The sequence below is a fragment of the Chelon labrosus genome, assembly GCF_963514085.1.
Source record: "Chelon labrosus genome assembly, chromosome: 5".
NCBI classification, from domain to species: domain Eukaryota; kingdom Metazoa; phylum Chordata; class Actinopteri; order Mugiliformes; family Mugilidae; genus Chelon; species Chelon labrosus.
In genome coordinates, this window is record NC_140341.1 from 11771471 (window position 1) to 11793417 (window position 21947).

Genomic DNA, 21947 nt, shown 5'->3' on the forward strand with positions numbered 1-21947 from the left:
GATTTGAATTTGGCAGACGAGCGTTAGAGCAATATTAAGCACGCTTCTAAATGATCTTTAATAACTCCGCACGCTCAATTCCTCTCACTTGGTGAGACAGTTTGACATGAAAGACCAACCACATACTCCCATGCCATGTGTCCCAGCCAACCACAACCCACAGGCAGGAAAACAAAGTAGGAATACCAGCATTACCACAGTTTTCCAAATCCGGGTCGGGGAGAAGAGGAAGAGACGAGCCAATCTTAACAGAGACATGAAGTCACAAACCAGAGCGAGAGACAGCGTGGTGCCAAAAGAAACACAATATCAAAACAAAAGGATTCCAACAGGGTCTCAATCATTTATTAGGTTCAAGAAAAAAAAAAAAAATGTTACAGTTTATACATAAACAACTAATCTCACTTGAAGGTGGAATTTGATATATTAGTAAAAACCAGTGATAAAGAGAGAAAAAGGAATAGCAAGATTTACTGGAGGTGATATAAGAAGCTAAACAAAAGAAGCCTTCTTCATGACATGGGTGATCTACACCTCCCATAAGCCATCACTTAGCTAGTGTTCCCAACATGGGGCGGTTTCATTGACACATCGTTAATACAGACATGGTGGTGAAGTTGATCAGAAACAGCAAAAAAGAAAAAGACTAATGGGTAACTTTCATTGAGATAGTGTCTTATGAATGAATCTACGTAAAGTCAGGATATCCGGTTGAGATTTGATCTCAATCGCAAAAAATGAAGCGTTACCATGAAAAAAAAACGAAGTGGACAGTTTGTGCAACAGCCCGTTTTGGTCTCCCAGGTGTGTGCTTACAGACTGGGTACATTTTTTGTTTACAATGACGGATACAAGAGGGCAGAGCAGACAGCCAGGGGGTGGCAGGAGAGAAGAGAGAGGGGTAAAAACACAAGGAATATTCACCAGGGCCAGAAGGGAGCGGTGTGTTGGGAGAGACAGCGTACAAACACTAACCATCAGACTCGGAGGGGGAGGGGGAGGGGGTTTTGCTTGTTTCGTATTTGGATTGATATTTGTAAGGGGGTGAGGGTGCAGGTGCAAAGCAGTGCCTGCGCCCTTCAAACAGTTGGAGCCACATATGGGGAGGGGGGCGGGGGAGGTTTCGGGTGTGTTAGGATCAGTAACATCCGCTATCCTCTTTTACCGGTACCCTGGACCTGGCTGAGTGTAGCCCTGGCCGTAAGGGGGGCGGTTACGGGCATATGGGTTAGCAGCTCCGGGTGGAGGGGTGCTGCCTGGAGGCGGGGTGAATCCCGGGCGGGATGGATACCCTGGGCCAGGCTGGGAGCTGGGCGGCATGCTGTAGTTAGCAGGCTGGGAGGCCTGGGAGGTATAGTTTTGGGGAGGGAAGGCTCCTGGTGGATACTGCTGGGCTGCCTGAGATGGATGGGGCTGCTGCTGCCCACCTTGGAAACCTGCAGCTGGGGCCTGACCTGGGGCCGGAGCCTGGGTGGAGGGAGGAGCGTAGTTCTGAAACTGCTGCTGCTGCTGTGGCTGTGGCGGGCCAGGTTGATGGGCTCCAGGCTGATGGGCCCCAGGCTGATGGGCTCCAGTCTGAGGGTTGTATCCTGCTGAGAGATGAAGGGAGACTTATTAATTCACTCTCAAAAGGAGACTTCAGTTTGGACCCTTTTCCAAATTCTGATCAGATGTGTTCTTACCAGGGTACTGCATACCGTACTGTTGCTGCTGTGGGGCACCTGGTTGCTGAGGCGGGTATCCACCTGGAGCCTGGTACTGCTGGTACCCCTGACCTGAGGAGGCAGAGACAAACAAGAATAAGACACAAACACACAAATCTGAGCCGTCTATTACATCTGTCAGGGAGGAGAAAAGATCATCTATGTGCCTTGGAGAGATGGATTTCAACACCTTGAAACCACAGAGTTGCATTTACATTTGAGATACGACCAATTTGCCCCAAACACGCACAAGCCTAAATGTAAACAGGTTTTAATGGAAACACCTGTGCATCTGGACAGAGTGGCACGTCAGTGAAAACAGCTGCAACCGCTTTGACACAACTGTTTGTTTCTAACCTCTTTACTGCACGTTACACGTAAAGACGTGGCTCCGAGCTACGGAGCAGCATGCAGCAGGCCGAGCACATGTAAACACACTATAGGCAGACGTAATTAGATTTACGTGCCGGTGACTTCCTGCAGCGTTTTAATTAACTATGACTTCACCGGTGCACACACGGAGAACGGTCACAGCCAGCCAATCTCAGTCATGTACTTTAAAAAGTAAATCTTAAGAGTCTTCAAGGAATATCCAAGGAAACCCGGAGCGTCGTGTTACACCAACATGGCCAAGAATCAGTAACACATTTCGCCTGACAGTGATGCCATTACACATCTTTTTTTGGTTTTCTAAAACCCTACAAATATTTTTCCCTTGTTATTTTAATTTGCTCATCAAATTTTCCTCTGAATGCTTAAGTGCTCCGCAAACATGCAAAGACTTGGCAAGCCGGCGTTTTCCCTTAACAAGGCCTGAATCTCCGCGCCTGGCACATAATTGAGGTGACGACGCTCGAGGAGCTGGTGCTGATTTTCCACTGTTTGGGAGGGCCCTTATAGTTGTTGAGAATCTAAAACTGTGCAGAGCAGAAAGGAGATTGCTGGGAACGCTTATGAGATTATACTGTTAAGTCTGAAGCTCACTTGACAGAACTACGTGTCCTTCAAGAAGTTTTAGCAACTAATTCATTTAATTTACAGTGTAGATGAACAATTAACGGTGTACAGGATGTCTAGTTCTTCTATGACTGGTCTAAATCAATACAGTGGCTCATCCTGCATCTAAAATAATTGACCACAGCAAAAGAGAAGAAGTCAAAAACACCAACTGTCAGACACCGGCTCTAAGAAGCAGGGCTCACACTTATCCGTCTCAACTTACTGTAATGATTTTCACCGCGCTCATTCATTATTCAACGAGTCACTTCAGGCTGCAGCCGACGGTACGCAATACCTGAGCCGAGGGCTTCAACGAGCTGAGCAGACGGGGAGCAGTCTCCCGTTGTCGCGTCACGTCTAAGGTTCGTCCTATTTACTGAAGCGATGTTTCCATTGCATTAGAGTTGTATGGGAGGGTAATGGAAACTGTACTCAAACTCTCTTGCGTTTCCAGGAAAACTGAATTATTGCTTGTGAAAAACATTAGACTCTGAATGCAAAAACTATGAAAGTAAAGGGATCAGGATTACACCCAGGCACAGTGTCCATTATTAGGAAGAATTAATGGATTCCCCTTCGCATCGTCTACCCTGCGAGGACCTGACGTTGGTGCAGTAGACAAATAACGACTAAATACTCAAGGAATCGTGGTCGGTGTCCTTTTACAGACGTTGAGGTGATGTGGCAACCATCTGTTACCTTACTGACAGCACCTTATACATGAGCACTGTGGTCTTTATTACGTGAGGAGGCATGTGTGTGTGAAATTAGCTCCTGCTCTTCCTGTTCCCCTCATCTGTAATCCATCGTGAGTGTTACGTAAGAGCGACGGAGGGATGCGTGGCTGTTGGACCTTTGGCCCGGGGGTTCATTTCCCTCTAACACAGCCAAGAGGTCGGTCATCGGGGACACCGATACGACTGAGGCTTCGCTAAAGCATGGCTTCAAAAGAAAAGAAAAGGAAAAAAAACAGCCAGTCAGAAGATTTTCACTGGCATGAGAAGCATTTGGCTGTAGTCCTGCTGACCCCTCCACATGCCTCAAGAAGGAGTCATGGGAACAAGGTCCCATTTTTTAAATAAACATTTCACACCAAACACACGCCTGCCCATCTGATAAAGAGCCTCATGCGAGTGTCCAAGCCGCTCTTACATACGCACGTGTTTACAGTTCCTTTACACAGACGTAAACTATCGCCAAGGGTCCGTCAGCACCAGACAACAGGAGGAAATCCTTACCATGTGCTTATAGATCTGATTATGGTAACCTAAACCTGCACTGAAAGCCAGCTTAGGGCCACACGTGCTCCGCTGGCGTCCAATCTCGCTAAACACCTTTTATAAACTCGACTCGATGCATCGACAACAGAGTCTGCAAACAGATAAAAGGCAGAGACTGAGGAAAGGGTTGAGAGCATCTCTAAGGGCCAACCATCTGCCGCCTTGGAAGAGAAGACACGGCAAACCAGCTGTTTGTTGCCGTGTTGAGCTTGGTTACGTCTTTAACAACCTGCCACAGGACAGGACGAGATGATGGCATCAAACAACAGCTTCCATGTACTCGATGTACTAAAACTGATTTGTTGATCTCAAAGGAGAAAGGATGTTTTCTCGTCTCCTTGCATCAAATACTGCGCTTCAGACTATTTGGGTTTATCTGTAACGGTTTACACAACAATCATCCACACTACGGTCAATTAACTGAACTAACAAGCCTTGTCTTTGGACTGTTGGAGGAAGCTGGAGGGTTCAAACCCAGCATCTTCTTGCTGCGTGGCGTCAGTGCTGAACAACTACACAACTGGGCCGACCAGTTTTTGATGAGATGTTTCAAATATTTACGATACGACTGAGAGTTCAACTAGGAGAACGTGATTCTTGTAATCAGCCACAATCACCTTCAGACGTCTCTATTTTTTGCTAACTAGCACTCACACACACCATCATCATCACATGGTGGTTTTTAAGCCCATACAAAGGAATAGTTGTGGTTTAGGGAGAGAAGCGAGAGGGGATCCAACTAGTGGAGAGACATGCTTTATGAGAGCAATGGGGCAAAAAAAACCACCACAACATTGTTTGTTCTTTGACACATGTACCTGTACACTATATCTAGTCAGTTACGAGAGTAAGGAAGGGCAAATTGCACCTGTGCACATAAACGGAAACACTGAAATGATTGGTCAGAGGTATGTCTTGTGCATTTAACTTATCTAGCGGTGTATTGTGACAATAAATTAATAAAAGATATATCTGACACTCATTTGTGATGCTACTGTGGATACAACCGTTGCAGATATAGCGACGACAGAGCACGAACGGCTTGAAGCGATGACAAAACAATAAATATGATCCACAAAAACACGTTCTCTTATTCTTACCAACAGGCTAAACCAAGCTGACATTTTATTTACCCATGTACGAGCTTTGACCGATGAATCAAGACCTCCAACGTGACATCCCAACATCACCACATCTAGCAACTAGTCGAACTTTAGGTCAGGAAGAACAAGTTACACATTTGACATAGAAAATGTACCGACCGCTCTTGTTACAGGAGGAAAAAATGAAGCATGAGCTGCTTTCTGTTAAGTTGGCAGTCGGCGTGAAACATTATGTGTCGCTGGCTAACCGTGCGACCGAGTCCTCCGTCTGGGACCAACTAAAACTCTTACTGAGCCCCGCGGGTACGACCCGCTGCCGCAACCAGTCCGAACCAGAAACTACCAGTCGAACAAGTCACGCAGCGTTGCGTGCTGCTCCTCAGTGCTGCAGGTGTGGTCAGCAGTCAGCAGTCAGCAGTCAGCAGTAGAGCCCCCACAGGGTGCAACGTGAGGCTTTTTCTTTAGCTTCACATTCATCTGGGTCAAACCACCACAGGTTACAAACAGTCCAACACACTCACAGGAATGGCAATGTGGTAAACAATACAAACACAATGCTACACCTCGGGGGCTGCACCTGTTTTAGCCAAAACAAAAACTAAATGGGTCAATAAATGTTAAGTGAGAACTATGTATAAAGGTAATGGGGAGACTGGCACGTAAGACCTCATCGTTGGAGTCGGACCAAGTTTTTTTTTTTTTTTTTCCCCAACCCAATGCCTGCTCTTACATTCATTTATCTTTATCTAGGTCATTGGTTCGCATCAAACGTGTTGGCGTCGATGACTAAACACAAGGGAGAGCCGTGATAAGGCCTCTTCTCAGTGAGATAAATATTAATTCCTTCGATACTCGTGTTTACACCGTGTTTAAGGTTACACCACGTACAACCACGAGGTCATTTCTTAAAAAAAAAACAGTTGATTCAAGAGCAAAAACGGATCCGACTGCTTAAAAAAAGGACCTCACAGCGCATACAGTTATCTTAAATACGGATGGAGAACTGTAAAGCGTAATAAAGACGAGTACGTTCAATCCGTGCCCGATTTGTTCTTTTTAATTTTAATTCTTTACCGTATTTATTTATTGGGTTCCTTCCATTTGTTATACTCAGATCCAAACAACCACCTAATCTCGTCTGTTGCAGCTCATTGACGACAGAGGGGCAAACAGTCCAATGAGGGATGAACTAGCAAGTAATGAAATGAACATTATTTAGTACACAATACTAGATGAGTACGGGCTGTGTGTCCTTTCTTTTCGAGAGCCCAGTTCAAATGTGGGAACAGTCGAGAGTGGCCTGAAATCTGGCTTTTTCCCCCACTACTCTATTCTATGTCCATCAAAGATTGTAGGCTGAATAACAGAAACATCATCTACGAACAGAGCAATGCAGTTCAACGCCACCACAGACTACATCCTCCAGAACACCCATCAAGGTGAAGAACTTTTCTAACTCTATATCAACACAATAACATTCGTGTAAGAAGGACTGATAGGACTGTTGTGCCTAATAAACCACCACCTGGGTGTATTTCTAGACATTTTAGCTTTTATTGTGGGGCACTTTGTGCCATGCATAAAAATAAAAACTCTTTAGTTGAACAACTCTTTGGAAAACTAGCAAACTGTCTAGCAGTGTGTGATATTTTGTTAAGGAGATATTGGTGGCATTATAGGAAAATTATCTAATTTAACTGCACCACTGTAAAACCTGTAATTATACAACCACCCACACTGCAAAGTCTCTGACTCCCTGTGCTCATTAGGACATAATGCCACTGAGATTGCTTTTGTAAACGTGCGTGTGTGTGCGTGTGTGTGTGACTCACCGTCCATGCTAGCTGGGGGTCCCTGCTGCACTCCGGCATAGGGAGCCTGCGGCTGGGGGGGCACTCCTGGCTGAGGGGCTGCAGATGAGGAGGAAGCAATGCTGTCAGGGGTTCCTGAGCGCTCCTCTGGTGCAACTGCCGGGGGTGCTACCAAGAAGACGAACGCTCACCTTACACCACAGCGACACAATGAACCAAAACAAACACACAAAGCGTCGTTTATATTCTGCAATACCTGGAGCCTGGTCCTCGCTGAGTCCGAAAGCCGAGATGACATTCTTGCTGACTTCGTCCTGGTTTTTTAGCGGGTCGAAGGCCGACATGCTCGCTGCGCTGACTGGAGTGGCATGTTTCAGCATGGGATCTGCTGCCACGACTTTTCCTTCACGTCCATCCACTGATTCTACAAACACAGCCAGAAACGTGTCAAGCACCAGGGAGACAAAGGGAAGATAAAATACGGTAATAATGAAATGCATGCCTGCAGCGTTTTGGGCTGATTATAAACAGACTTGTTATTACTGCACGAACAAAAACATGTAATATAAACGGAGATAAGAGGAAGACTTAACAATAAAAACTGCCAAAGGCTCATAAAAAAACAAAAAAACCCTTGATTATTCTCCTGCATTTGTCTCAAAAATCAAATCCACCTGTTTGCCTCGGAGTGGTACTAGACTGCAAACTAAAGATCATCATTTTCTACTTAACTCTGTTATTCCAGGAAAATGACTTGTATTTGTTCAGAAGTGGACAAATGAATCCTACAGCAGCCTGCGACCAAGACTGCACGTGTTGTTTATAAAGGTCCATTGGTCACACGGCTACGATGATGAGGGAAGGGCCTATTTTTGCCTGACATGTGGGTGGGAGTGACCACAAACAAAGTGTATAATTGCAGACAAATATTCATTCAAAAATACGTATTAAATTATTCTAACAGTGGCTGACGCTTATAAACTGTCTCAGTCTGGTGCCAGTGTCTTTGTGGGACACAGCTCTTACTATTCTGGCACTAAGGCTGTGGTACTGTTATTTGTTAGGGAGGTCACGCAAAGCACAAAAATGAGATCAAGACACTTTCTATATAGATGGTGTGAAATGTAAAAGAAAAACAAAAATTATAAGAACTACAGAAAGAGAGGTTGACCTTCTGGTTCAATGCACATCTGAGAGCTCATGCACCGATACCGATATAGACTCGAGCGCCAGTTCATTAGGTTAACTGATGAAAATAAATCCATTACATTATAAGTGTCCTGCACTAAATCTCCCTTCTTGACTGTTATAATGTTCAGCTTATGATGAAACTGCCCCAGAAAGGTGGTAATTGCACTGTATAGTCATTCTGGAGGACAGTTTGTGGTGCTGTTAAACTGGATTTAAATATATTTTATTTAGCCTAGCCCACTGACTAAAACGGGTTTGTCAAAATAATAAAAATGTGTCCATACGACACAATAACGCAATAAAATTTCATAGTACTACAAACCGCAGCCTCCTAAATGAAAACCTAGTTGAGTTAAACAAATTTAAAACAAATGCTGGATATCATAACCTTCATGATGAGATTTAGTGCAGCACTGTCGCTAGTGTACCTAACGAACTGGCAAGTGAATGCACATCTGCAATACGATAACATCGGGGGGGAGAAGCTTACCGCTGTCTGGTGCTGTAGCAGCTAATCCAGGCTCTGTGGGGGGCTCCAGGCTGTCGAGGAGGTTGTTGACTTTATTCCTGAGCTCGATGAGCTCTCTGCGCAGGTACTTCACCTGACTGGATTCCAAAGGCCTCGGCTGACCGTTCACTGCAGACAATGAGATGAAGAGAGGGTGATCAGGGTGATCCAGGTGGGCATATCAAACAAATCCCTTAGATTTAGGAAGTGGGAAGTTCAGCAAAGTCACTTCATCTCTCCGCAGAGGCTACTCCTGTCGTGTGTGAAGTCTCTGTTACAGTCTCTATTCTTGTAAAACTGAAATATTAATCCATTTCCACACAACATAATCAGTATGTCATTTATTCCCATGTGGGGCAATGTTGTCCTGAGCTGGAACCGCTCGCTGACACAGACCACGGTCTAGATGGGAGTCACAGACGCGGACTCTGGAATATCTGGGTTAGACCATGCACAAACGTGTCAACAGCCCAGCAGATGGTAAACCAAACCAAATGTGGCAAGAAAACCCAAAAAAAGCATTGGCCCATAACCTTAGAAACACTTAAATCTCTATAGACAAATTATAAATTTAAAGTCTCTGTAAGGGCCAAACAGCTGACAACGTACTGTTACTGTACCAGAGAAACATCTGAACTGCACATTGTGGCAAAAAGTTGGAGCTCCTATACGACCACAAACATTCACAACATGTTGGTCACTCCATTTGACTGGAAATATGTCACTGGTTGACAGTCAAAATGAATGGTAAGATTAGTAACAGCTCAACTCCGTGTTATAACGAGCATTGGCATAATCAGAAGTGTAAACTCAGTGTGTACCTGAACAGCTGTACAATAAGTATGTGGATGTCATGAATAATGATCTGTCCCAGTTCTGTTGGCTCCACAGTTTAAATACCAGGGATTACACAGATCATCCATCACACGGTTTATTCTACGACACAAAACCATTCACAATAGCGGCCAGACTGACAGAAGAGCTGTGCGCTTCATAATCACAAGCCATTGTTCCACGTGGGCACCTCTAACTCCTTTCAGCCGCGCATTATCCCACTGCAAATTGACTGAGGAGAGAATTTTTCCACTGCAAAAGATTCGGCGCGAGGCAGCGCAGTTTGCTGTACATTCCTTTCTCACACTAGTTTCTCTGTTTGACTGGATAATGCCGAACAGAGACGCACGGTGTCATGAGGCACAGCGCTGAGACGCAGGCCGTCGTTAGGTTCCAGCTACTCGTTCTGCCTTTGAATCTGAGGCACACGTTGGAGAGTGTAATTTCCACGTGAGGTCATGACATGACATGAGCCAGGGCTCAGCTTTGATTTCTAAGAAGTGAAAAAAAAACGAGAAAAAAAAAACTCTTTCAGGCCCTGTGGAGGAGAAGGAGGACAGAGAGCAGAGCACATAAAACAAAATTCAATGCTGTCGTTTCAAATCCAAAACTAAAGAGTGTGGGTTAGAGGGCGTACGTGCGGGAAGAGACTAGCAGCCATGTGTTGACAACAGACCACGGGATGAAATTAATCTTGTTGTAGTGATGATAGAAACAAAAAGCCTTAGCTGACGCAAAGTGGGTGAGCTCCAGGTTAAACAATATCTCAACTCTGAGGCCAAGCAATTGAGACGTCAAACGATGGGAGACAAGTTTTACTTTACTTAGTTCTTTGACTTATTTATATCTAATAACAAATAACGTAATATATGCTGCAAAACACCTGCAGTTTCAATAAAACTTTGTGACAAAAACAATCGAGTAACATGTTAGGGTGAGACCTACTGATTGTTGGTGTTCTGCTCTTGAGCAAGTGAATGTCAACGTTAACAGGGCTGGTACATACTTAAGATTACGAGGAGGAACCAGTATAACTGGTGCAAAAGGCTTTCGGGAGAATATCAATCTACCACCTGTCACGTTGTTTATTTTCTGAACCAGCACTAGGAGACAGAGATTCCACCCAAATTAGTCAGAAGGGAGTGCAGACAGTAAAGAGCTGAGGTTTGCTGTATGAAACGTAAGCTGGACTGCCCTCCAGTGGCCAGCTGCTGTAACAGCTGTAATGAAACGCTAAATATATGCAGAACAAATCACAAATTCCTCAACAATAGGGAAATGCTTTAATGACTTACCGAACAAAGTCAATTTGAGTATTCTACTGCACTGGATGGCAAAGGAGAGGTCAGAGCTGTCGAAGATGGTGATCAGGTCATCATCTGTGAATGAGGAAGCGACCAGATGATTCATTGTACGACACATACTCCCAATCGCAGGCTGCATTTAAGTGGAACTTGCCAGCATTCAGACTTTTAGGTTTCCAGACTCACCTTCATCCTTGTATTTGATGGTAACCTCGTCGTTACTCTGCAGCTTGCCCCTGAAGACACGCTGCATCATCAGGACTAGCTCATCGTAGGTGATGTCTTCGTTGTGAATAGGGATGCGTCTGATGTCGTCGCCCAGCTGGGCTTTGATTATCAGCTTCCCACTCAGGTCCAGCTGGCCGTTCATGGTGCCGTCCGACCTCTTCTGCTCCCACCACTTAACGGAAACAGAGGAGTGACAGCTTTAAGTACAACATCCGTCTTGCCCCAGTTTTCATTCTCTCTCTTTCTTGAATGTCATGTTCAATTGCAGCCTACATAACAAAAAAATAAATAAACCAAATAAATGCACAGTGGCGTGATAGTTGTACAAGCGGTAGGACGAGTGCTGCGCCCTGTGGTTAATTAGAAAATTATGAGGTCATAATTAATTTTAAGTCACTAACATTATCTTCCGGGTATTTTTGTCTTGTGATCTCTGTAGGACTTAAATGAAAATTTGTGGAAGACACAGAAATAGTAAGATAAAAATGGTGCTACTCTAATAATAGAGTTCATGGTTTGCAAGCTGTGGAAAGGATTACAGCAGTTCCTATACATTTGACGGGACTCACGGTCTGGTTCTAGGAAACTGTGGATTTGTGGATGATGTGGATGTTTTGTCAAGTTGTATGTATTGCATTTTATATAAAAAACACTATTTATAGTCACTATATTAGTATGAAAGTTTCAATTATTTGCAATCACATGTATATCTATCTTAACAGAACAAAATATATCATTATACACTGTATAAATAAAAAATAAATGAATGTTTTTTTTTATGAGGACTGGAATAAAAGACTGGGTTTGTGTAAGTAGGTTAACAGGTCAGGGGAGGAGGGCGCTGTGAAAGTTGTTACATTAAAACCAAGGACAATAAGTGTATGATTAAATTAGCAGCTCTTGTTTACGGTCACTGATCTTCACCGTCTTGATTACACAGACATCGACAAATACAGTAAGAAGAAGAGAGATTTTCCCATGGCTTTAAGGATTTAATCAAACTGTCTTTCTCAGTAACAATATCACTGCATTCAGCTGCAGAGTCTAAGGGTCAAACATTACCCAGTGAGGTGGCGACGACTATTATATGCAATTACAGACCTCCTAATAGACTTTGACCCAAAATATCAACCATTTTGTTGAGGGAAAGGCTTTCAACCCCCATTTTAAATCACAACATGATGATTTGTATGCCCAGATATGCAAATCATCATGCCAGAGTAAAACTACAATAATCTAATGCATTCAAATAAGGAAAGAGTTAAATTAACGTGTCTCTTATCGTATGTAGCTGGATTAACTATGACGTTACCTGCTGCTGTTTTAAGCTGGACTACATACAAGAGTCAATTTAATTTCCACAAATGCTAAGGCTTTAGCTGTCAGAGCCAGATGAATAATTGGCTGGATGCTAAGGATTGTATGGTAGCTAACGTTTAGCATACAGCTATGATAAATGGGGTAAAACGGCAAAATGATTTCTGTCGTGATTGGCTCTAATGAATTAATACCAGGAGAATGTGAATCATTAAATCGTTAAAATGTCACTTTAATTATAACGTATCTTACGCTGGTTATACAAGTCTCAAACGCACAGTCATCTGTCAGTGGCCGTATTTACTACGTGTGCTATCACTGTTAACGTATGTTAGGCCCTTTTACCACTGCTTTCTCACTGGTGACAGTATAAACTACACAAGCCCAGCTAAAACCAATAATATGATAAATTTCCTATTTAATAATTGAAGAGTTACGGTAATGTGGCTTGTTTTAATTTCACTTTACAGCAATGGGTCAGCAAAATTCGGTTTCCCGTGTAACTTGTACTAGCATCGGCTAATAGCTTTAATGAACATTCATAGCTTGGTAACACAATAAATAATTTAACGTGTGAATGTATCAGCAAGTTTGCAGTTGTTTTTATTAGTAACTTCTTGTGAAGCAGGCTCGACACCTGTTTGGGCGAGCTAGCATAGCGTTAGCTTCCTGCGTCGCCAGCTAGCGCTAACTACATAGCTCGCTAGCTAGCAGCATCTTAGTCAAGACAGTGATAGCTTATTAAACTACTGTGTAGTAAAAAGTAAATTTAAATAAAACACGAGCCCAAACCCAGTAAGTTGTTTTACCTGAATCAGACGACGTGACCACGCTGTATTTCACAGGTTTCCCCCAAACCGTGAAAATCAAATTTGTTAGCTAACCTAGCTAGAGCCGGGGACCAGCATCAGGAAGTGTTGTCCGGACTGTCAACGTCAACCAGTACGTGGCATTCATTACGCGCATGCGCAGATCATCCGGGACAAAGTGCGTTGTGATTAAAGATTAAACACGGCATTTAAACCAACGACATGAGGATTAATTCAATTGTTTTTATTTGGTTTACAATTCATATTTAAGCCTTTTCACAGACCATAATAAGCTGGCGTCCTGGTGCTGAAGGAGAATACATAAAAAACATAAAATACAGGCAGATATTCTGATGTAACTTTATATTTTTTTTTAATGGCTTAACTGCATTTACAGAATAATGTCATGAGAGGTAGACTTAATGATGGAGACAACATTAGCAGATCTGCAGCTCAAACCTGGTTCCCTGAACACGTACAGTAGCAATTTCTATGTAAAATGTATATGCTGGAACAGCCCTATCGTTCCTCTACAGTTCAAAGCAGGGCACATTTTTAAAGAGATAACAACATTGTTCTGATAGTAAGTTACATAACTCTATGTTCTGAGAAAGCCAGCATTTCACTGAGCGTTCAATAGGGTGCAAGGTGACTGAATGTTTATTGATGTTGCTTTGATGCCACTCCCGACTGTGTGCGCGAAACACTAATGATCTACTTTAAATAAATATTTGTGATAATAAGAATTGTACATATAATTCTAGTCAAAGAACAGTGGTCGCTAAAGTTTGATGTTACATAATAATAATGACTGTATAAGTAAACATAAATAAGACTCTAAAAGATAAAAACTGATTTGCCCAGTCGCAGCTTTCTTTACTCCATTATTTCTTCTTCTTCTCCTGAGTGGTGTTGAACCATGAGTCTAGAAGTTTTTTCATGTAATATAACTGCCAGGCGTGCACTTGAACAGCAATTACCATGATGAGGTACATGACAGTCACTGCAGAGTAGCCAAAAATGAAGCGGTAGGCCTTTCCATGGCGGTAGAGCTGCTGCGCAACGGGAAACATCTCCATACCACCGTAAATAAGAGGTGCCACTGAGAACAGCCCCGCACTGATCATGGATATGACCAGGTAACTGATATTGTTCTTTGGGAGTGACAGGCTGCTGCAAAGCAGAGGCAGGAGGCTGAGCAGGTAGGGGTACTCCCATTGGTACGGCATGGACACTGTGTCGTGTGACACCAGGTTAAGGTGGCTCACAGTCACCTGTGCAGCCACCAGTAGCCAGACCAGAAGGTGGACCAAGTTTAGCTTCCGCACCTCTGACTTCAGGGAGGCACTGCAAAACAAAAAGTAAGCGTTTGCTGTTTAGAGATAGCATTCACGAGCAATAACCAATATCAGACATACCAAACAGAAGTTACTTGCCTCATCTGGTAATGTGGAGCCACCCTCTCTCTGGGTTTAAAGTCACCCCCATTAGAAGCAGAAGCTCTGAAGCCAGGACGTGAAGTCATGTTGAGGTTAACCTATAAACACACAGAAAAAGGGTTATTTTGATCAAATTTTGGATAATAAAATGTCGCAAAACAATTAATAAATAATGATAAATAAATAGACATGCAGGATATTTAAATATGCTTAGTGTACCATCAAATAAAGATGAGAATGTTTTGATGTTTGGCATCCGAAAGATTCAAATGATTCCTTTACTAGAAAAACAAACTAATCATTTTACTCTTTGTTTCATATTAAGCTGATATTTTACACATTTAACCTGCTCCTATCCTATTATGAGAGCAGGTGTAATTGAAAGACACTGAGGTGAAAGAAAAAAAAATAAAGCAGCAGCATAATTAAATAAAATAAGCCTTAACACGACAGGCTGTTGTCTAATTGTCATGTTTCATGATCCTAAAGCAGATTATTCTGGTTGGTTTGAAGCAGGCTAGCTCGTTAGCTGCTGTTGTTAGCCAGCCTCATTCAGCATTAACTTTGAACAGATACGTATTGTAAGTTATGCTAACGTCGTTTTTTTATTAGCACTGAGCAATAACAAAGGAGTGCTGATACCAAACAGAATGTATACTACCGTCAATGCTTACCGCTCCTCCGTCTTTCTTTGTCAAACTCGTTGTTTAAATTCGCCTCAGCAGCAGAAGATGCGATGAACGTAGGGAACAATCGGGTCTGCGCATGCGCACAACCATCCGTAGGCACCTCCCATCGCAGCATCAGCATCTGTCCTCACAACACACCCAGGTCCAGGGTTTGAGCTGCTACTGTGGACTGCAAGATTTTCTGAATGAATCGCCCTATAAGAAGAAATCCTTTGTGTGATTTTGACATCGCTGTGTTAATTTTATTTTATTTTTTTTTTTATTTTAAGGAACGGGAGTCTATGTCTCTCTCTTTTTGTATTTTTTAGGATTTGTCTACCAGAAAAAGATTTGCAATGGGGATTTTTATTACATGCATTCTCCTAGATGTTAAGGCTTTAGCATTTAGAACATCTTGTGCGTTGGCAACTCTTCTGTGCACTGTCCTTAAAAATGTAAATGTCCCCATTGTGGGATAAATTAAAGGGTTATTATTATTTCATGTTGTCTTATTAATTATGTGAAATATGTATTAGTGTGCTATAAATTAGCAAAGACCGGCACACACGCTCACCGGGAGATCTGTGGTGCTGACTTGTTACAATATGAGCTGGTAGTAGTTTCATATTGTGCACATTATAAATCCAATTATATGGTTAAGGCAACTTATACACTTCTTGTCTTATTCCTTAAACTTGAGTTGCTAAAATGAAAGGTTTTACTGCTAATTTCAAATGAGTTATTACCCTATAAATTATAGTATTAATGTCCTAGATGTGAATTTTTTTTCGGTCATCCTGGAGGGGATGCTGTAAACCTAGAATTTGAGTGTTGATGTCTTGCAAGTTAGTTCATAAAGTGTATTTAACACGAGGATATTACATTTGACTTGAAGTGTCAAATACGTGATGACTGATGAGCCTCAATACGTTTTCTGTTAATGCACCAGCTTCAGGTCTGGTTTGCGCTCTGTGAAGTTTAGGATGGTGACATTTTGTAATTAAACAATCTTTATTTAGAAAAAAACAAAACGGACAAAAATTACAAACTTAAAACAGAAATACACACAGTATTTGGTTACAGCGACAATATTAGCACCATGGTTATTTTCCATTAAATATTGATTCACGTTGTCTTCATTGCATGTAGATGATCAGCAGTAAAAATAATAAATTACTGACATAATAGTTTTTATAAATTGCTGCAACATTCAACATTTACTTTCAGTCCATTAATTGTAATACAGCAAAATGTAAGCACACCAAGGATGCAGTGGATTATGACATGGTTATCTCACTTCTAAACAAATCCCACTGTTGAAGATTTCAAAATAACAATCCAAAATTAATTTTGCAAATATGTGAGTGAGTGAGTGTTTTATACAAAAAATAGTTTCTTGACAGATGTGTACCCACAAACCTATCTGGAAACATCAAAACATAAAATTAACTTTACATTCTCACACTTTGAATGTCACTCAAGAGCAGAAGTCAGTCACCAACATACTTTCTCAATTAGGATTATTTAGTTCTGACAACCTAAGCTTTGTGTTCTTCTACATTTATTGCTATTAATCATCACCTACAGATAACAGGTGTACCTGAAATTTGAAATCCCTTCACACACATCTTGATTTCTGAATATATAATTTTATAACTGTAACTGAAAGTTATTTAGGTCGCTCACATATAGTATTTAGCATTTACAATAATTGTTCGGTAAATCTACACGAGAGCTTGACAATCAGTCCACTGCAAATTCGAAATAGGATAACATTTCTCCCAAACTCTAACATCTGCCAAAAAGACAAATAGATATGTGTTTACCTTTAAAATAACAAAACATGTACAAACTGCTTTAATTCAGACATTGCCGTGATCTGCGTTATCATTTTCAAGAGGTCAGAGAGGTCAGAGAGAAGCGGTGTTTATAGAAATGTATTCATGCAAAAAAATATACATTTCCTGCCTAAATGAATGTGCGTCTTCATGTTTTAGTTTTTCACATTATTCGTCACATGGTGTAGCTGCCAATTTTGAAGACGTGCACAGGCTAAATTTGACACTGTTACAACAGTGTAACTACACTGTACAGTTTGTTTTGTCCTTTACATAAACGTCACATGTTCCCTTCATGTGTTTGTACCTAATAACAAATTTATGGCACATTTGTGTGTAAAAAATACATCTGGGGCCATTTTTGAGTTGTTCGTTGGATGCCGTTTGTACATTCATTCATATCTTCCAAACTGTAAAAGAAAACACATCTCCCCTCAATCAAACGGCTACAGGGCTTTATAGTTTAAAAGCTGCTGTATATACAGATCATACAACTTCCGTCAACCAATTATTCTTGTCCTCTCATCTTTGTTGTAAAGAGCAACTGTTTACTTTGCATTTAAAAATGTAATTTATGTTCAGGTTTTACATCACATTCTCACATTCTCTCTTCGTTCAGTTTGTGGTTTTACATTGGATATAACAAGTACCCAGAAAAGGAGGAATGTACATATTGCCCAGCATAGAGTCCGGAGGCCTGATCTGAGGGCATCTGAATAAACACAGTGTCCCCGGGTTGTAGAGGTAATACTGCACTCCCTGATGCTTGGTCTAGGAAACCCTTTTTGTATTCATCATATGTATACATCACTGGTTCATCGTTTCTCATCAAAGCCACCCATACATTAGCTCCTTTGCAATGAATGTGGTAGGCAAAGTAATAAATGCCAGGCAGGTCACAGGTGAAAATTCCTGTCTGAGGATTGTAGTTTTGGCGACCATTGTATAAAAGCTTGTCAAAGATGACTGGAGTGCCGACAGGTGGAAAAGGAGTTGTTGCTATTGCTGTGAATGCTGGCATTTCCAACCCACTGGGACCCATTACTTCTGCACCATTGCCTGCATATTTGCCTTTCTTTCCATAACTTCCGGCCTTGACACCATCTAATCCAGGGCCCATCTCAGAGAGAACTCCTGCCAAATCGGGAGACATACCAGGTGTTCCAGGTGCACCTGGTGGTCCAGGAGGGCCAGGCTGACCTGTTTGTCCAGAGGGTCCTGAGGGGCCCTCTTTTCCTTGTGGTCCTATGGGACCAGGTAAACCTGGACTCCCCTCACCTACGGTGCCTGGTGGACCAGGAGTGCCAGTGTCTCCTTTTGGCCCAGGAAGACCAGGAAGCCCAATTGGTCCTGCTGTCCCATCCATTCCTGGGATTCCCTTGGGTCCTTGAGGCCCCACTTCACCAGGTAATCCACCCTGTCCTTTTGGCCCGGTGAGTCCTGGAGGACCGGGCGTACCAGGAAGACCTTTATGGCCTTCGCCTCCTTTTGGACCACTTGGTCCTGGTGAACCTCTTGGTCCTGGCTCTCCAATATCTCCTGGCAGGCCATCCTTACCAGGTAATCCTTGAGGACCAGGAAGGCCCTGGGTTCCATCAAGCCCTTTAGGTCCTCCTTCTCCACAGTCCCCTTTAGGACCAGGTGCACCTAAACCCCCTGGGGGTCCCATTGGACCTGGAAGACCTGGTGGACCATTTGGGCCAGGGGGACCAAGCATACCAGGCAGTCCTCCATGACCTTTCTCTCCTTTTGGTCCTGGAGATCCAGGTGGTCCACCCATACCTTTATCACCCTTAGGTCCTGGGAGTCCTGGCTTACCAAATCCAGGCAGTCCTGGCTTTCCTGGCAAACCTGGTGGTCCTGGATGACCTTTCCCACCAGGCATGCCTGGCTGTCCTGGCAGGCCATTTTGACCTGGCTTTCCTTGACCAGGTAGACCTGGTGGGCCAGGTTGTCCTCCTTCTCCGGGGGGTCCTGCTGGTCCTTGCTCTCCCAGATGCCCTTTCTCTCCTGGTGGCCCTAGGGGGCCTGGTGCCCCATTTAACCCTGGTTTTCCAAAACCAGGCAACCCTCTTGGGCCAGCAGGTCCAGGGGGCCCTGGTAGCCCTTTGTGACCAGGCTGGCCCGGCTGGCCCATCCCTTTGTCTCCTTTGGGTCCTGGTAGTCCTGGTAGTCCTGGCAGGCCTTTGTGACCTGGTTCTCCTTTGGGCCCTGGTTGACCTGGTAATCCTTGTGCCCCTTGTTTACCTATTCCTGGAAGCCCAGGTGGTCCTGGGGGACCTTGAGGCCCTGGCTGTCCAGCTGGCCCCTCTTCACCTCTAGGGCCCATTTCTCCTTGAGGCCCAGCCCCACCATTTCCTCCTGGCTTGCCTGGCAGTCCCTGCAAACCTGGTTTTCCAACACCGGGCACTCCTTGTTGACCAGGAGGTCCAGGGGGTCCTGCAGGTCCTGGCTGTCCGACCCCTGGAGGTCCAGGAGGTCCTGCAGGTCCCTCTGGGCCAGGTGGCCCAGCTGGTCCTTGTTCGCCTTGAGGTATTCCTTCAGCACCACTAGGGATTGTCTGACCTGTGAGGTATAAAATAAATGTTCAAGCAGAACTGAATTTGATAAGAACGTAAACAAAATGTATTTGTTCTTGAAAGATCTTTCTCACCTTTATCTTGGCCACCATTATAGGTGCCCCCTTTACGAGCATGGTCTTTGCCCTTGAGCACGGGCATCTGTGGTAACTCCTTCCTGTAGTGGGGATACTGCATGTAGGGCATCTCTTTGCCATGGTATTGTTGCTGTGGAAAGCCTTCTTTGCCCATGTGTTGAATGTGTTGCACTGGTTGGTATGGTTGAGGGTGTTGCTTGTGTCCATAGTATGCAGCAGCACTCACATACGTAAGGACTAAAAGCTGCAGCAGCGTCAGGAACAGGGGAGCAGGGAGGGGAGGCATGGCCAAGGCCTGCATGGGAAGTAGAGAAAAAAAAAATGAGGTAAAGCTGCAGCTTTTATAAAATCTTGTTCGATGGTGTGCTGGCAGTAAAGCCTCTATTGTAACATCAGGATGATCTCCAAAGCAGTCAAGTGGACATCTCCATTTACTAAGTTCAGGCCGGGAGAGACCACAGTCTGTCTCCCTCTGCTGGATACATACTGGAACTACATGATGGATTGAAAACTGGTTTATTTATCCTGTTCTATTCAGGAGTAAACAGAATAAACATGGGCTGACCTAGGTAGATTTTTCATTCATTCATTCTGTCTGCTGGAGCCTATCCCAGCTGTCATCGGGCGAGAGGCGGGAGTACACCCTGGACAGGTCGCAAGTCTATCACAGGGCTAACACAGAGAGACAGACAACCATTCACACTCACACTCACACTCACACCTACCAATTTAGAATCACCAATTAACCTAATGAGCATGTCTTTGGACAGTGGGAGGAAGCCGGAGTACCCGGAGAGAACCCACGCAGACACAGAGAGAACATTCAAACTCCACACAGAAAGGCCCAGCCGGCCCATGGATTCGAAGGTCCTTCGAACCTTCTAGGTAGATTTTTTTATTTATTTTTATTGAGTGTATTTCACATTAGTATACAGTCTTAAAATAAATTGAAGGAAAAATTAAATAGATGGATATGAATGAGCTTTACAAAATTAATTTTAACCTCTTATGAATAATACACCACCACATGCTCAATATTTAAATAACTCCACACTTGTAACTGTAATCGCCTTTCATTAAAGTCTGACTCAAACATTATGCCCAACTCTGGCATTTACAAATATGTTCAAGTTACAAAAAAATAAAGAAATGCATGTATTTCTGTAATTTATTGTCTATTTATCACACTATTTAAATCTTGCAGGCAGCCAAAAAGCAAGGTGAGGTAAATATATGTCACTCAAATGCTAGCACTTCCCTAAGTTGTCCACAAGAGGGGGCCATACTTAATATGACTAAATATTTTTGTTCTATTTCCACTATATATTGACCTTAACTATCACCATGTGATCATCATCATCTCTTTAAATCTAAATATAGAAAATAAAACCTCTGCCACAAATAATTAACAAAATAAAAGCAGGACGCACCTTTGCACCTGATGCACCAGCTGTAAAATGTGAATCAATGTGGTGGCATCTCACTGATTATTATTACACACATGCTGACATTCTCATAACTGTCTAAGGCCTACATGAGGATGCTCATTTATATGGTTTGAGTAAACAACCTTGAGTGACAAGAGAGTATTTGTGTGAACACTCACTCTTCTTCTTTCTTTTTACAAGTGTGTGAAGTATTTCTGCCACCTCCGAGCTAACTCACTGGTGTTTTAATAAGAGCATTCTTGTCATAGCTGCATTACTGCAAGGCCCTGACACGAGAATAAAAATAAAAAAACTTCAATATTAATGCAAAAAAAGTTTAAAATGACAGGAAATAAATATTCCTAGATGCAAAGAGCTCCCACAAGCCTCAAAAGATTACTTATCCTCTCAGGTTAACTCTGCTGAGGAAGGATCCGTTTATTTTAAAGCTCCATCAATCAGATGTCTTGTCCAACAAGTACATTTCTGAGCAAACAGAGTTGCATTCCGGCTGTGCAGTTCAGACCACCAGTTTAAGTCTTACATGCATTATTTAACCGCTAAGCTTTCTGCTTTAAATGGTCAGTAAAGGAGCAAGACGAAGTGGTTTTCCTTGGCTACACTTAACATCAATAAGGCTTTCAGCTGCTCCTCTCAGTGTCTGCTTGTTCTATTCAGATCTCAGTCTCAGTGCATGCATCTCGTGCGCTAACTCCCCAAACAGTTTCTTTATAAGCCGCCACATCTGTAGTTTCTCCTATTTCACATCCTAAACCACATCATCAGTGTCTGTTCCATCGCTGGCTCTTTGCATCTTTTCAGCCCTTTGACC

At 43.1% G+C, this 21947-nt stretch overlaps 3 protein-coding genes across 5 annotated transcripts; all 3 read right to left on the minus strand.

Annotated features, from left to right (window-relative positions):
• Window positions 1-323: 323 nt before the first annotated feature.
• tfg (trafficking from ER to golgi regulator) lies at window positions 324-13240 on the minus strand. 3 transcript variants are annotated; one of them, XM_084544587.1, is made up of 8 exons: window positions 13088-13240; window positions 10920-11133; window positions 10725-10808; window positions 8578-8724; window positions 7153-7320; window positions 6918-6995; window positions 1683-1775; window positions 324-1592 (listed from the first exon to the last, which is right to left on the minus strand). In XM_084544587.1, the coding sequence occupies exons 2-8, from the start codon at window positions 11101-11103 to the stop codon at window positions 1162-1164; spliced, it is 1185 nt and encodes a 394-aa protein (XP_084400713.1). In that variant the 5' UTR covers window positions 11104-11133; window positions 13088-13240; the 3' UTR covers window positions 324-1161. The 3 variants fall into 3 exon arrangements, with proteins under 3 accessions (XP_084400713.1, XP_084400712.1, XP_084400711.1); XM_084544586.1 differs by having other exon boundaries at window positions 324-1589; window positions 6918-7064; XM_084544585.1 differs by having other exon boundaries at window positions 6918-7064.
• Window positions 13241-13971: 731 nt separating this feature from the next.
• On the minus strand, window positions 13972-14612 carry jagn1a (jagunal homolog 1a; the record flags this gene model as incomplete). The annotated part of the gene is made up of 2 exons (XM_084543999.1): window positions 13972-14434; window positions 14524-14612. The coding sequence occupies 2 exons, from the start codon at window positions 14610-14612 to the stop codon at window positions 13972-13974; spliced, it is 552 nt and encodes a 183-aa protein (XP_084400125.1).
• Window positions 14613-17510: 2898 nt separating this feature from the next.
• col8a1a (collagen, type VIII, alpha 1a) lies at window positions 17511-19974 on the minus strand (the record flags this gene model as incomplete). Its single annotated transcript, XM_084544192.1, has 2 exons — window positions 17511-19597; window positions 19686-19974. The coding sequence occupies 2 exons, from the start codon at window positions 19972-19974 to the stop codon at window positions 17661-17663; spliced, it is 2226 nt and encodes a 741-aa protein (XP_084400318.1). The 3' UTR covers window positions 17511-17660.
• Between the last annotated feature and the right edge of the window lie 1973 nt (window positions 19975-21947).

What these genes read in the sequence shown, in the direction of transcription:
- tfg (XM_084544585.1), bottom strand. Translation starts at nt 11,103, where the DNA reads ATGAACGGCCAGCTGGACCTGAGTGGGAAGCTGATAATCAAAGCCCAG. An exon ending in CAGCGAGGACCAGGCTCCAG is followed by an intron (nt 7,065 to 7,152) that starts GTATTGCAGAAT and finishes TCTTCTTGGTAG; the next exon opens with CACCCCCGGCAGTTGCACCA. An exon ending in GTACGGTATGCAGTACCCTG is followed by an intron (nt 1,593 to 1,682) that starts GTAAGAACACAT and finishes TTCATCTCTCAG; the next exon opens with CAGGATACAACCCTCAGACT.